The sequence below is a fragment of the Drosophila pseudoobscura genome, chromosome X (assembly GCF_009870125.1).
Source record: "Drosophila pseudoobscura strain MV-25-SWS-2005 chromosome X, UCI_Dpse_MV25, whole genome shotgun sequence".
In the NCBI taxonomy this organism is placed as follows: domain Eukaryota; kingdom Metazoa; phylum Arthropoda; class Insecta; order Diptera; family Drosophilidae; genus Drosophila; species Drosophila pseudoobscura.
In genome coordinates, this window is record NC_046683.1 from 58,755,544 (window position 1) to 58,771,319 (window position 15,776).

General features: G+C 45.1%; 2 protein-coding genes across 4 annotated transcripts; both read left to right on the top strand.

The window, feature by feature from the left end:
• Nucleotides 1–334: 334 nt before the first annotated feature.
• On the top strand, nucleotides 335–4,999 carry Pop2 (CCR4-NOT transcription complex subunit Pop2). Of its 3 annotated transcripts, none has more exons than XR_001453290.2 (5): nucleotides 335–803; nucleotides 1,884–2,230; nucleotides 2,303–2,720; nucleotides 3,955–4,130; nucleotides 4,392–4,468. XR_001453290.2 is itself a non-coding variant. In XM_033384943.1 (5 exons), the coding sequence occupies exons 3-5, from the start codon at nucleotides 1,887–1,889 to the stop codon at nucleotides 4,515–4,517; spliced, it is 888 nt and encodes a 295-aa protein (XP_033240834.1). In that variant the 5' UTR covers nucleotides 337–803; nucleotides 1,248–1,413; nucleotides 1,884–1,886; the 3' UTR covers nucleotides 4,518–4,999. The 3 variants fall into 3 exon arrangements, 2 of the variants coding, with proteins under 2 accessions (XP_033240834.1, XP_001352623.3); XM_033384943.1 differs by lacking the exon at nucleotides 3,955–4,130 and adding an exon at nucleotides 1,248–1,413 and having other exon boundaries at nucleotides 337–803; nucleotides 4,392–4,999; XM_001352587.4 differs by lacking the exon at nucleotides 3,955–4,130 and having other exon boundaries at nucleotides 338–803; nucleotides 4,392–4,999.
• A 761-nt stretch (nucleotides 5,000–5,760) lies between these two features.
• Ptip (PAX transcription activation domain interacting protein) lies at nucleotides 5,761–15,177 on the top strand. Its single transcript, XM_033384936.1, has 7 exons — nucleotides 5,761–6,139; nucleotides 6,411–8,789; nucleotides 9,207–9,644; nucleotides 10,066–11,797; nucleotides 11,909–13,252; nucleotides 13,321–13,552; nucleotides 13,609–15,177. Exons 1-7 carry the CDS (start codon nucleotides 6,065–6,067, stop codon nucleotides 14,210–14,212), a joined length of 6,804 nt encoding a protein of 2,267 aa, XP_033240827.1. The 5' UTR covers nucleotides 5,761–6,064; the 3' UTR covers nucleotides 14,213–15,177.
• The last annotated feature ends 599 nt before the right edge of the window (nucleotides 15,178–15,776 follow it).

The following is a 15,776-nucleotide window of genomic DNA, read 5'->3' on the forward strand; positions in this document are numbered from 1 at the left end:
GTGCACGCTCTACGGTTACACTGTTGTATTTGTTTATAAATAAAATCAGTGAAAAATTAAAATTTTGTATGAAAGCAAGCAGGAATGCTTGGAAATGTTTTCCACTTGTTTATTCATTTATACTAAGTTATGTTTTGATGAATAAAACTATTCAAAAATAATCCTTGCAAAGAATCGGGGAAATGACTGGATCAAGGATCTGGAACGACCAGATCGGCCCACAAATAGTTAAGAATATAGGATATATATGTGTTTAGAAAATATTCTTGATCTTTATTCCTTGATAAAAAATGTCGTCTAGTGGTCGTGCCTAGCAAAATATTTCATTATTTGGTACTGAATATTGCCGGCGTACAGCCGCTAGCAAAAATGTTTTGCTAGCAGAAATTTTCTTATCGGTTTCATACGAATATCTTCCCTAAATTAGCTCGTGTACACTTATTTCGTGAATACTATGACGTTTTTTCGGTATATTTCTGAGGGTCAGACCGTAGATGTTGACAATAAATCCGCGGTCACACTGCTAGACTGCATTCATCAATTATTTATTATGGCATTTCTCCGATTTTCAAATGTTTGCTAAATAATTTGATTGAAGCCACCGCAGGATATCTAATGAAAGTGCTGATCACGTGCCCGCTACGAGAGCTATTTACTCAGTGCAATAAAATCGCAACCAAGGACGGGGGAAAACCGCAAGCCAGACAGACATTTTCTCCCACTTTACAAGCGCCTAGAGAGACGCCGAATATTCCGCAACACCGCAAGAGGGACAGAGTCTTCCGCAAAGAAACATGAAATGGGTAAGCTTCAAATGAAAATGCATGTTTTTCACTTGAGTAGTCTACAATTCGGTTGGTGGGGTCTGCTTCTGTGGCCTTGATGTCTAGTGCAAAACTAAAATTGCATTGTCCGCATCTTCCATGCCCCAGTATGTGTTTATGTGAGCGCGCGTGTGTTTCCGTACTTTCTGTGTTCGTGTGTGACTGCGCCTTGTGGGGCGTTCTAACTGTGGTTTTGCCAAGCGCGGGAAAATCAATAGCATCCCATCCCGATGCACTTTTCGTCCAATCAAAGAAGCAGTTGCGAAAAAGAAATAGTATAAACCGATTGAATTCTGACTTGTACTACCACCCTTTTGCACCCTATACACCACCTGACTAGCGAGGGCGCATATCGAATCCCATAGAACGCCATCGCTTCGTTGTGCAGCCCTGAAGTCAACGTTTCCCAACGTTCTGTTGCAGGCATTGTTGCACTGAGGTCATTTAGAAACTGAAACAATTCAATATTAACACGTAATATCGAAAGAGAGAGCTTGTTCCTTGAGGCTTGAGCTTAGGGCAGGGCGAAGAGGTGGCCGAGGCCGAGGCAACTCCGCAGCACGAGCGACAGGCGACGACCGGCGACGATGTAAGTAGCGAGCGTTGTTAACCTCCTATCAAAAGTAACCACCTCCCAGCAAATTTCCAAAATCGTTTTCGTTTGCGTGCCTTATTTCGTTATCGTTTGTTTTTATTGATATTTTGGTAGCAGAGACAAAATTGTATTACCTCTTAACAGCAGAATTGGCAACAACTTCCAGTTACAATCCTTCGTTTAGTTCCGCTAACGCGCTTAACCAATTGGTCCTGCCATTAATGTTTAGTTGCTAATCCCCAGCCCACACAAACACAATACAAGGACACTGGCACATGAATTGGAGCTAATATGTGTTTATTATTGAACTGTCGAAATGTATTCCCAGAAATGATGTGCCAGAGCTCTCATAAAACACTCAATCTACATAGTACAAATATGTAGATAGTTTATAAAACACATAATACATTTATTACACTGCTTGGGAGAGACAAATCTAACGTTCGGCCTCAACCAACCCACAGACAATGCCCTCGGCCATTAGCGGCGCTCCGCACGGCCAAGTGCACATACCCAGCAACGAGGAGTGCGGCATCCGAGACGTGTGGAAACATAACCTGGAGGAGGAGTTTCGCACCATACGCAAGGTCGTGCAGAAATATCATTATGTGGCCATGGACACAGAGTTTCCCGGCGTAGTGGCGCGACCCGTTGGCGAATTTCGATCCACCGCCGACTATCACTATCAGTTGCTGCGCTGCAATGTGGATCTGCTGAGGATCATTCAGCTGGGTCTGACCTTTATGGACGATGATGGCAAGACGCCTCCAGGATACTCCACGTGGCAGTTCAATTTCAAATTCAATCTAAGGTGAGATAATGGTGTTAATAATGACAATGATTGTGTTGTTTTTGGTTATATCATAAAATATCTTTGCACTAGTGAGGACATGTATGCCCAGGACTCGATCGATTTGCTGCAAAACTCTGGAATACAGTTCAAGAAGCACGAGGAGGACGGCATCGATCCAATTGAATTTGCCGAGCTGCTCATGAGCTCGGGCATTGTGCTGGTAGACAACATCAAGTGGCTGTGCTTTCACTCTGGCTACGATTTCGGCTACCTGCTCAAGCTGCTCACTGACCAGAATCTGCCCTGCGACGAGGCTGACTTCTTCGAGCTGCTGCACATCTACTTCCCCAACATCTTTGACATCAAATATCTGATGAAGTCGTGCAAGAATCTAAAGGGAGGCCTTCAGGAAGTGGCCGATCAGCTGGAACTGCGTCGGGTCGGACCCCAACATCAGGCTGGCTCTGATGCCCTGCTCACTGGCATGGCATTCTTCAAAATGCGTGAGGTACAGCACATAAATGCACATAATTTGCACATTGTCCCTGAAGAGACTATTGTACTTTTTTCCTATCTGCTTGAGAATACCATGCACTTAAAGCCAATCGTCAGCACGATCGCTCTCTTTAGCAGCCTATCAAACAAAAACAACAATGTTGCTAAAAATGCCAGTGCTAATGGTAATGGTAGTGGTAATGGTAATGGTGAAGGAAAGTGCTCTACCGACGTTCCTTTGACATCATCATCATCATCGCCCTCATCATCACCAAAAGCGGCCGGCAGTAGCAGCCTTCTAATTTCAAGCTCGTACACTGTCACGCCACCCACATCCCCAACATTGGCTGGTGGGGGGCATGACGTAGTGTCGCTTGCTTTGTTTATTAGAGGCTGCAGCACCAGCACGGAGAGCTCCGATTCCTAATCCTTGTGTGTTTCCGTTGCCTTGCCAATCAATCAATCACCACTAACTCGAATCATTTCAATCATTTATTTGGCTTACGGTTTGGTCTATGGTTTCGTAGCATTTCCATCCCTAAACTAGACACTATTTATTATTTTTGTACATAATTACATAGATTATAGAACGCATTGAATGCTGCACTTGGAGTGCAAGTGCTTTTTGCCAGTGCCGAAGGGCATCTGAGCCACAATTAATGGATCAATGGATTAATAAGCTTGAAGTGTTTATCTCTTTTTTTTTAGTTAGTTAGTTTAGTTTGTTGAACAATGAATGAATTCTAATCTTAAAGTAAGTGTTTTTTAGTTAGTTTAAACTGTTTAAGGTCATGTGAAACATGTCTGTTAATTTTAAAGATTACGAAAACGAAAAGTGAAGTTAAGAGAAAACATTCTATGTTTCTGAATGGAAAATTAAATGAATTGAAATTAATTTTCTTTTTCAATTTTATTTATGATTTCTGGTGTGTGGGTCTTGAACTATGTATTTTGCATTCTTGATACGCGCTTTTTGGCTTCTCTTATCTTGTTATGTTTCATTTGGGCTTGAGAGGAATATTAAACAAATTTAATTAATATTGAATGAAAATTATCAATGGTATTTCGAGTTATATTTTAAAGCTATTTGCTTTTTTTTTCCTTTTCTTTTATTATTTATTCAAAACATACATTTTGAATAATTATTTTTGTTTAGCATTTACTTCTTAAGTTTATTTATGTTATATTGTTTGTTTACGTTAATTTGTATTCTTTAACTCCATCTCCTCATATCTTATGATTTTAAGATCTATCTTGGCGTAAATTTCGAAAAAATGCATTTTTTGTATACTTATTACGGCGTTGGCTTTAGTCCTTAAATAATAACCAAAGACTGCAGAATTGTACACTATTATACGATACCCTCAAGACTAAAAGATACAAATTATTAAAACAAGAAATAATCAGATCAGATCGGTAAACGGTATGTAACATATAATTTAATCAATTCCAATAACAAACACCTTGAAATAGAAAACAATTTATTTGAGATATCTTTTACTCTGGCCGTAGACAGATTTTGCTTCACTCCAGTAGATATTTTTGCATTATGTAATCCTTGTGTACAAAATGTTACCTAATCTAACGCTTTTGCTCTTCGGCAATCTTCTGGAATCTGTAATATGTAATCTGTAATATGGAATGTTGTGTGTCTAATAGAATCGCCTTATCAAACTTCTTACAGATGTTCTTTGAAGACAATATCGACCATGCCAAGTATTCAGGACATCTGTACGGCCTGGGCACCTCGTTCATCGTGAACGGCAACAACTTCCACGAGAGCAATGGCGAGACGAGCAGTGCCTCATGATTTATACTGATGGGCAATGCTGTTGTGCCTGATAAAAAGCCAGTCGAACCAGAAGGAGCCGGAGAAGATGCCGCACCGGAATCACCACCACTCAAGGACACTCGGACAACCGAACCCACTTTAACAGCACCGCAATAATCACCTACTCCTCTCCCAAAAAAAACACCTCCCCATAAAACAGACCATCAAAACAGCTTTTGCACTTTCCATTTATAATATTCCCGTTCCCCGTCAAACACAAATTTGCTGTTCATTTAAAGAAAAACAAATACCAAACCAAACAAAAAAGAAACCACTGGCATAAACAAATTTTCAATCTAAAAGGGAAATAGAAAAAAACGTCAAACTGAAATAGAAATATAATCAATTTCTGCATGTCTAAATGTGTTACGAATACAAAACTAAGATAACTAAGCTAATATTGTAAGCCAAAAGGCCACATAGAGTGTCGTGTCTTTGTATAAAACAAAACAAAAAAACAATATATTTAAACATTTTTAAATTAATATAATTCGACACGATTTTTATTATTGGTTCTTGGATGGACCCAGTAACAAAGCAAGAATAATCTCTGTTGGAGGATGAAACTGTCAAGCGTGCACATCTAAAACCTTTGTACAATAACCTCGGGTATATTATTTTTAAAATTAAACGACGATAAGTTACCGTGTGCATCGATTATTAGAATAAAAATATCAACAAAAATATATATCGATAGATCAATGTATCAATATAAACTGAACAACATTATCAGGGTGACCGTTTATATGTTATATACTAATGAGGATATTTTGACGTCAAAAATTAGTTAAGAGCTAAGTAAATTGTTTTCCATCAGTGTATTCTGAGGGTCAAACCGTATATTTAATCAACGGCCACAGCTAATGTACATATCAACAGATTGCGTGTGTTGGTATACTCTGGGTTCGACGGTATATTTTATTTGTGAGGTATTTTGTAATATGTTTTAGTGTTTTTCAATGTTTTCATGATATTTTTATTCTTTGTATATTTTTTAAAGTATTTTCTAATATTTTGTAGTATTTTTGCAAGAAAAGTACACACAGTTATGTAGGAAAGTGATTTGTCAATCGGGTGAAATTATGTGCTTAGGGCTGAGGGTCCTAGCTATGTAGTAATATTCGACGGAATATCAAAAACGAAGAATATGTAAAATAGAACTTGAATTCGCCAGTATATATAAGTATATACTTTTAAAGTAAGACGGTATGTTCTGGTATATTTCTGAGGGTCGGACCGTACATTTTATTAATAAATCCGCGGTCACACTGATCTCTAGGCAGAGGGTTTTTACCCAAAAATTAAATAAAAAATAATCATTTTTAATTGCAACGTGAGTCTGTTTCACGTAAAATATTGCAATACCTACGGCACTGATTCGTTCGCTTGTGTTTTGAGCTCGGATAAATGAGAGAAAACACGCTGAGATGTAGATGTTCACTGAGCGGCCGCAACAGCAGCAATAACAAAAGCAAGAGTGAAATTTATGCAAAGAGAAAAGCGCGATTAGCGCCAACGCCAATACTATGGAGAACTTAAAAATAAGTGATAAACTGTTTGAGGATGTGATATATTTCGTGCTTGGAAACCTGGATGAAGAGGTAAAGATTCCCCGTTGCTGTACTGCATTTTGATCGAGTGCATGCGCGCGTATGTGTGTGTGTGTGTTTTTAGCGCGCTTCCCCCAAAACAAGAGCAAAAGCGTTGCCATACTCACGCAACTATTACCTCTCTATCTCTCTCTCTCTCACGGCGACATGAGAATCGCCGAGTTTTAGCATGTGTGTGTGAGGGGGTGGGGGCGGCGGGGGTATTATTTGTACTGTTGCGAATCGAATAAAACTCATTTTATGTTGATTTTCCATTTTGCAGATTGAAAGATTCCTGAAAAGTGGTGGCGCCCAGTCGAAACTTTACCTCTCCGACAAGATCACACATCTGATATGTGCCACCAACTACTCAGAGGAGGAGCTGTCGATGAACCTGGAGCTATACAGTGTGATTCCCGTCACCGAGCAATGGATCCTGCACAGTGCAAAACTGGGCCGCATGGCCTCTACCCGCGCCTTCGATCCGAGTCCACATCAGCTGCGTCTGATGCGCGGCATCCGAGCGGCCATCACCAACGTTGTAGCCAGCGATCGGAGGCGCCTTTACGCGATGCTCACATACCACGGTGCCGTTGTCACCCACAGCTTTGGGGCCACCAATACGCATCTGGTATGCGGGGCCGCCAACGGCGGTATCTACAACAAAGCGCTGGCGCTTCCTAAAAATGCCATAATCATTGTGACACCAGACTGGGTGACGGACTGCCTCAAGTGCAAGAGCTGCCTGGCATCGGAGCCGTATCATCCCAGGCTGCTGAAGCCTATTGAAAAACAGCGGGCCCAGAAGCAGCAGCAGCATCAACAACAATTGCAGCAGCAACAGTTGCAACAACAACAGCAATTGCAGCAGCAGCAGCAGCATCAACAACAGTTGCAGCAGCAACAGTTGCAACAACAACAACAGCAGTCTGCCCCACCATCCACTCTCTCGGACATCTTGGGCTTCGGCGAGGACAGTGCAGCGGCCAAAAGCATAGCCAGCATAAAGTCGCAGCTGCAGGCCTCGGCGGAACAAATCCAACAGCAGCATCAGCAGCTACCTGTGCCACCCGCCCAGCAACAGGTGGTGTTTGTTCGTCCCCAGCCGCAGCTTCAAAGCCAGCAACAGCAACAACAAATGCAACATCAGCTGCAACAACAGCAGCAGCAGCAAGGGGTTTCTCAAGCGCCTCCTCCACCGCACCCGCAACAGCCACAACAATTGATAATACAACAGCAAAAGATAATCCCCGCCAATCTTCAGCAGCAACAACAGAATCAGCAGCAGATCAAGAATATACTGCAGCAACAAAGACAAATCAAGAGCTCGCAGCAACACTCTCAGCAGCAACAACAACAGATCCAAATGATGCAGCAACAGCAGCAGCAGCATATTCAGCAAGAGCAACAACAGTCGCCCAGACTCCCCACAACCCCCACCACGGGGCGACAAACACCACGCACGCCGACAACAACGCCGCCCGTGCAATCGCCCCAACAACACCAGCAACAGATAGTGCAGCAGCAGCAAGTGGTTCAACAGCAGCAACAAGTGGTTCAACAACAACAACAAGTGGTTCAACAACAGCAAATTGTTCAACAACAATCAGTGCCTGTTTCCCCCCAAATCCTACACCAACACTTGATGCGACAACAGCAGATATTGGGCCAGCAACAAATGCACTTGCAGCAAATCGTTCAAAGCGGCCAAGCACTCAGTGCCCAGCAGCAGCAGCAGCAGAGGCAGATTCAACAGCAACAGCAACAAATACTGCAGCAACTACAGCAATTGCAGATGCAAATTCAACAGCAGCAACAGCAACAGCAGCAAAATCTTCAACAGCAGCAACAGTCCCCACGGATGGTACAAAATAGGTCGCCCGTAATGCCACCGAACACGCCCTCTCCTTCGTTGCAACAGCAGCAACATCATGCCACCAGCAACATGCTGCCACCTCAGTCTCCGCGCCAGCTTCAATCGCCAGCACCGCAAATGACTCCTCCGCCACCTCCTTCGCCACAGAGTGCCCAGCAGCAACAGCTCCTGCGACAGCAGCAGCAGCAGCAACAGCTCCAACAGAGTCGCCAACAACACATGATGGGCTCCCCGCAGCAGCCACAACCGCCATCAATGATGTCTCCGCAGCAACAGCAGCAGCAACAACAACAAATGCCCTTCCAGCAGCCCGTTCACCAGCAACAACGCATGCAATTGCAGCAGCAACAACAATTGGCCCAACAACAACAACAGCAGCAGCAAAGTCCGCAGCACATCTCAGCCCCTCAGAGTCCGCAGATATCGCAGACACCGCCAATGCAAAGCAAGCAGCATCAGCATCCGGCAGTGGGGGGACAGCCGCAACACCAACAGCAGCAATCGTTCTCCCAGCAGCCCATCGATCCAACAGATCCCGTTCAGGTGGCCCAAGTGCTTAGTCGCTCTGCGCTGAGCAGCAATCAGGACTCTTTGATCATGCGTCAGCAGCAGTTGAAGCAACAGCAGTTACAGCAGCAGCAACAAATGGCACCGCAGCCCCAGCCGCAGCCGCCCCAACAACCACAACAACAACCCCAACACACGCCATCGCCGCGTCAATCGCCCTTGCAGCATCAACAGACACAGCCAACGACACCCGCGATACAGCAACAACAAACATCTCCAGTATGTCTGTCTTATATATACTATTTTTATATACTATTAGTATGTTCAGAGGTGCTCTATGTCCTAGTGGGTATATATTATACATTCTTCCTGTCTGTAAGTTGTAGCGCTTTATCCAATCCGATTGATTGCAATGTTGTCGTCGCGAGCCGCAACGATTCCCATGGCGTGAGTTTCTACCCTCCATGCCGACTGGGTGTTGGACTCTAAGATAGCTCTGGGTATTAAGAGCTAGCGAATGCGGTCGCGAGGAAAAAATAGTATAGGTCGGATCATATAGGTCAAATATCAATGGGAAAATATAAAAAAAAAAATATAATGGGTCCTGAATCTTTGCTTCAGTCTACAGTCGGGCCGGGAATATTTTTCAGTATATTTGTATAAAGGACTACTAATAAAAAACGATTCTGCTTTCAGCCAATGCAACAGCAACAGCAACAACAGTCAATGGCACCGCAACAACCAGCACCTGGACAGCAGCAAGTCATCACGCAACGACATGTAATCAATACATCCACGGCGCAAGGGCAGCAAATCATACAGAGCCACATGATGAATCTTCAGCAGAAACAGCAGCAAATGTTGCATGTTCAACAGCAACAACAAATAACACAGCAACAACAGCAGCAGCTTCCACCGCAGCAACAACCTCAGCAGCAGCAGCAGCTTCCACCGCAGCCTCAGCCGCAACAGCAACAAGTTCAGTTCACACAACAGCAACAGATTGCCCTGGGAGCTGGTGGACAGGTACGGATCATTCAGCAAACGATTCAACGACCACAGCAACAGCAGCAAGTTCCCCAACAGCAACAACAGCAGCAACAGATCCTTGGACAATTTCCGCAACAACAGCAGGTATGTGCTTACTTTACCCACTAATATTTATCGCTGATAAGTGTTGTTCTTGATTGTCATAAATTCAAGAAGCTTCCGACATACATATGTATGTACTAGAGCCCTCATATCTTCGAATCGCTCGGACAAAACGGACTGAACGTAAATTGTTACTGTGTCAGATCCGAAAAGTTCGGTTTTTATCTCTCACTCTTCACGCGAAAGCATTATACAAATTAGCTTTTTTTTTGCGCCAATTTTAACAACAATTTTCGTTAAACCCTTTTTCCTCGCACTGGGTTTTTAAGGATTCGGGGTAATTCGAATCTGACTGAAGGTATGATTCGTATTGATCGAACGCATTAAAGGGGCATGAGTATAGCTGAGTACTTTTTTTCCCAACCTATATATTATAATTTTATTTCGGATTACAATCTTGCAGCCTCTTCAGCAACAACAAATGTCACAGCAACAGCCTCCTCAGCAGGTATTGGGACCGCAGCAGTCACAGACCCAACCGCAGCAGCAGCAACAACAACAACAACCACCACAGCCAATGCAACCTCAGGGAAAAACTTTCATTATCAGCCATCAGCACTTCAATCAACTAAGCGCGCAGCAGCAGCAACAGATTATGGCGCAAAATCAGCAGAATCAAAATGTGTTCCTTGTCAATCAACCTAGTATCTCGCAACAGCAACAACAACAACAACAGCAGCAGCAGCAGCTCGTTCAGCAGCAGCAAATGCTGCAACAGCAGCGCATGCAAATGCAACCCCAGCCACAACAAATCGTTGTCAACCAACAAATTTTAAGCGATCCGCAGCGCTTACAGTACCTTCAACAACAACAATTGATGCAGCAAAAGCAACAACAGCAGCAACAACAACAACAACAACAACAGCCGCAGCTTGTGGGAGCAACACAACAACAGCAAATACATATTCAACAACAACAACAACAACAGCAGCAGGCGCCGCAACAGCAACAACAAATCCTGCAGCAGAAGCTCCCAATCGATCCCCAGCAGCAACAGCAGCAGCAGCAGCAGCAGCAGCAAATCATGCAACAAGTACTAATAAAACAACAACAGCTGCCCCAACGAACACCCCCTCCGCAACAACAGCAGCAACAACAGCAATTGCTGCTGCAACAACAATCACCCCAACACCATGCACAAATGCAGCAATCAGCGCATTGGTCTCCGCAGAGCCCTGCCTCGGGCCAGATGGCACCAACTACACCCGGCACGCCCACCAGCAGTGTTGGAATGCAGTCACCGCTACCCGGCGGACCGCCAACACCCCAGCAGCACCAACAGCCACCGCAGCAGTTTGCACCGCGTGGACTGCGGCCGCAAACATCTTGGCCAGGACAGCAACATCAGCAGCCTCAAGCTCCGCAGCAACAACAGCAACTTGTGTTGCCGCCACCCCAACAACAACAACAACAGGCACCACAACAACAGCAGCAGATTGTATTGCAACAGCCGCAACAACAGAAAATAGTTCTGGATGAAAAAACGCATGCACATTTCATGTCTCTGGACGCGCACAAACGAGCCGAGTACATTGCGAAGCTTAATCAGCAGAACAAGCCCAGGGTAATGCTGCGCCAGCAAGTGGCCTATCAGCCACGTCCCGGCACTCCAGGAGTAGTCGCTACGCGACCTTCTGGTCCAGTTCCCCCGGGCCACATAATTGTCCAGAGTCAAATGCCACCGGGACTCACACAGCAGCAACAAATGCTCTGGCTGCAACAGCAGGGCACACGTCAGGTGGTGGTGCGAGCCGGGGGTACTCCCGGTCTGAGTCCCATTCCCATTCAGCAGCAGCAGCAGCCAGGCGTCGGACCTCCGCAACAGCAACAGCCACCGCAACAGCCCTTCAACCCCAACGACCCTAACCAGCAAATGTTGCTGCAGAGACAACAGCTTCGGGTCCAGCAGATACCCATCCAGCAGCAGCAGGCGCCCCCGCAGATGGGCAAGCAGACGGTTCAACTCATCACCGGACCGAATGGGCAGCTGATTGAGCAGCAAACGATCGTCCAACAGCAGCAACAGGCTACCACACCAGGCACACCCAATCCGCAGGGTGGCGTTGGCAGTAGCGTTGTCGCCGGTCCCCCCGGAAGCGGGAACATTATGACGCAAACTCTGGTTATGACAACAGGTAGGTAACAATTAAATTAGACTGTTATTTTGGCTTTCCTTGCTGCCGATGCTGCTATGCACAAAAAATGTTCGATTGTAGATATAAAATCCCTTTGTTGCTTCCCTCCAGCTCCAGATGGACAGCTGCAGCAAACGCCACAGCAAATGAACCTGAAGACAAAGACTGCGTTGGCTAACATGCTAAGTAATCGCCTGGGCAATAATGGTGTGCAACCGCAACAGCAGCAACTGATCCAAATGGCTGATGGTCAGACACAGCAGCAGCAAGCTCCCCAGCAACAGCAAATTGTCCAGCAGGTGGTGGTGACTGGGGCAACACAACAGCAGCAACAGCAATTGCTGTTACAGCAACAACAGCAGCAGCAGCAACAGCAGCAACAACAACAGATGGTGGCACAGCAGCAATTGGCACCACAGCAGCATGTTGAGACTCCGTCTGCTGCCGGCGCACTCCGGATGATGGGCCAGCAGCATAATGCAGCAGCAGTGGGAGTGGCTGGTCCACCCAGAACCCAACAGGAGTTGCTCATGCTTCAGCAGCAACAGCAGCAGCAGCAGCAACAAATGCTTCAGCAGCAGCAAATGCGGAGAGTGGTTGGCGTTCCCCAGCAACAGCAGCAACAGGTTCCGCAGCAGCATCTCGTCCAGCAGCAAATTGTTGTGGCTTCTTCACCCTCGCCACAACAACAGCAACAACAGATGCCCGTGGGAGTGGGCGGCGTGCCGGTGCAGCGTCCACCGCATGGTTATATCCAGACACGCCCCGGACAGCCGCCGATCCCGATGCCGCAGTTCTACGGCCACAACCCGAATCTCAAGCTGCCCGTCGATCTCTTTCTGGTGGGCTGCACCTTCTTTATTGTGGAATACGACGAAACGGACAGTGACGAGCTGCCCATATGGCTGGACACTATTCGACAGTTCGGCGGGGACATTGAACGCGTCTACTGCCCCAGAGTGACGCATGTCATCTGCCGCACCCAGAGACACGGCGTAGTGATGCAGGCTTTGCGAGATGCCAAGCGCTGTGTGACCGCCTACTGGCTGAGCGACATTTGCCTGAAGCGACAGCTGATGCCTCCTTGGCAGCCGCTCCATTTGCCCTTCCCCAGTCAGTTTGGCTATCGCAAGCCGCTGGAGCGGTACATCATCACCTCTGAGGGATTCGAGGGCGAGGAGATGGTGAGACTGCAGCAGATGGCTGAGGAGTGCGGGGCCATCTACACCTCGTACCTCTCCAAGGTGAACACTGTGGTCGTTTGCAAGCAGCTCGAAGGCAATAAGTTCAATGCGGCTAAGGAGTGGAACATTCCCATGGTCAATGCCCTGTGGCTCAGTGATGTCTGCATCGGCAATCTGAGCGGCCTCTCCCAGTACGACAATCCAAAGTACCAGCAGTACAATCTCGTGGCTCCGTTTCGCATCGAATGCAACTTGGTTGCCCATCTGCTAAGTAAATTAACCTATTCTTTTCTGTTCCAGATCATGTACTAAGTTCAATTTAATTATCTTTTCCAATAGCTGCCTGGAAGGCGCCCATCAATTTAACTCAGGAGGCTCACGAGCGCGTTAAGCGTCATTTATCCGATCCCTATGGCAATGAACAGAAACTGAAGCGCCAGAAGATGAACTCTTTCCAGCAGGAGCAGCTGCCCGAACAGATTGTCTGCCTAGAATACCCCACAACCACCAAACCCCCGAAGGTGATATTCTCTCAGGTCGCTGATGCTGAAGCCCTCAAAAAGGCTGTGGTGTAAGTACTAAACAAAATTAGTTGAATTATATAGATTTTACGAGTATTACTTGCAGAATCTTGGGTGGAATTGTTGTGGACAGCCCTGCAGATGCCACTCACCTGGTGATGACACGCGAGAGTCGCACCTGCAAACTGATTCAGGCCTGCTGCCATGTGGACTATGTGCTAAAGTCGAGTTGGATCGTGGAGAGCGCCAAGGCGGGTCGATTTGTGCCAACCGATCCGTATCGTATACAGCACATACCAGTCGACGAGAACCTACAGTTCAATCTGGACACGGTTTTGTGTGCCCCCACGCGCTCCACTCTGTTCGCTGGCAGATGTTTCCATGTGACGCCGGATGTGTTTCCGGCCCGCGAAGAAATCATTCGCATGATTGAATCGTCTGGTGGAAAGGTGGAACCAAAGCGACGCAGCGGTGCCGCTGTAGTTGAATCCCATGTTCAGTCGCCCGACTCGTACATCATTGTTACCTGCCCCACGGACATGCATCTGTGCGCGGATTTGACGAGGCACGGCAACCCCAAATGTCACATTGTCTCCACCGAGTTCGTGATGAGCTCAATTCTGAAACAGCAGCTGGAAATCGAGCCCAATCTGATACCTTACTTGTACAATAACAACAATGCCAACAGCTGTAACAACAACAAGTCCTAGCATCGTCGAGTGTTCTGGTTGTTGTATTAGTGCTAAAACAAAGTAAGTATCAGGTTTCAGGATATAGGTGTATAAAATTTTGAAGTTGCAAGTTGTTAAATAAGTATATAAGAGAAGAGAGAGAGAGAGAGCATCCATGTGAGCCACCCCATCAAAATAACATTTGCTGACTAGACTGATGATGCAATTTATTCGGAACCTGCCCGAGGCCCTGCCCAATTTCTTATGATATATACCATACCAATAGGAATCTAGTCGACTGAACTCGTCAACTCAGAGGGCCATGCAAGATGGGTTACACAGCTACATATCGTTTAAATTTCACACCCTTTATGTACGGAATCATTTTTCTAACATCTCATCTTATCTTATACACAGTAATTCATTTTTTTCTTTGGCGTAAGCTGACATTTTTTTGACAACCATTTGAATTATACGAGTATATACGGCATACGCCAGTATAACCCTACTCTGAATTTTTATTTCTTGAACTTCAAACTCCCTATGAATTGTATATAATTTACTTTAATAGCAATGATTGCAATGATCTGTATTTGTTTATTTTTTTGGATTATATTGATATACATAACTCAGTTCTTGATGAGATGTCATAACCGACCGATATGTGTAGGAATTGTGAGGATAGAATGTAAGAAAAGATCTACCTTAATTAGCCTAAAGAAGAGTTATAGAAAAGAAATCAATAAATATATTTTTCTGAGGGTTCTTGAACCAGCTAGCTGTAAAAAGTCACACAAATATACATACAATACATATATATTTCCCTAGAGTATACGAAAATGTTTCACAGAAATTTATATATTGCTGGCTATTAGTATTTTAAGTACTTTTCACTTAGTTAAAGCCAATATTTTCTAAACAAATAATATACAAATGAGAATATTCTTAGTTAGGCACTGTACGAAATCAATTAAATAAAAACAAATTACTGAATGCATTCAAAATTTTGTCGAACTATTATTATTGCTAACGAATCTAAGAATATATTAATACTGGACTGGGTATATGTACATGTGTACTATACATATACACACATGCCAAATACATATGTATCTATGTAAATTATGCTCAATCATTAAATTTGCCAAAAATCGACCTCATTTTCGTTGTCGAAATGACAATCGACAGGCTGGATTCCCACGGTCCTGGGAAGGTAGGGGCCGATCGGCCCATAAATAGCCGAGATATAGCCTTCCGAAGATTGGTATTTGCACATCATGCAAATACTAGTTTTTTCTGTAAGCTATATCTCAGCTATACGGCAGCCGATCGAGGCGTGGCATGTCATTTCGTGATGCGGAGAGTCCTGCCAATCGACTGCCATCGGATAAAAGGACATCCCTTCCATCACGATTTTCGCCAAAAATCATGATGGTTACATCATCCAATTTGCCAAAAATCGGCCTCATTTTCGTGGTCGAGATTTTGGTGCCAATCGACAGGCTGGATCCCCACGATCCTGGGAGAGTTGGTCCTTCGCCGATCTGGCCCCGTTTAGCTGAGATATAGCCTTCCGAAGATTTGGATTTGCACACCATGCAAA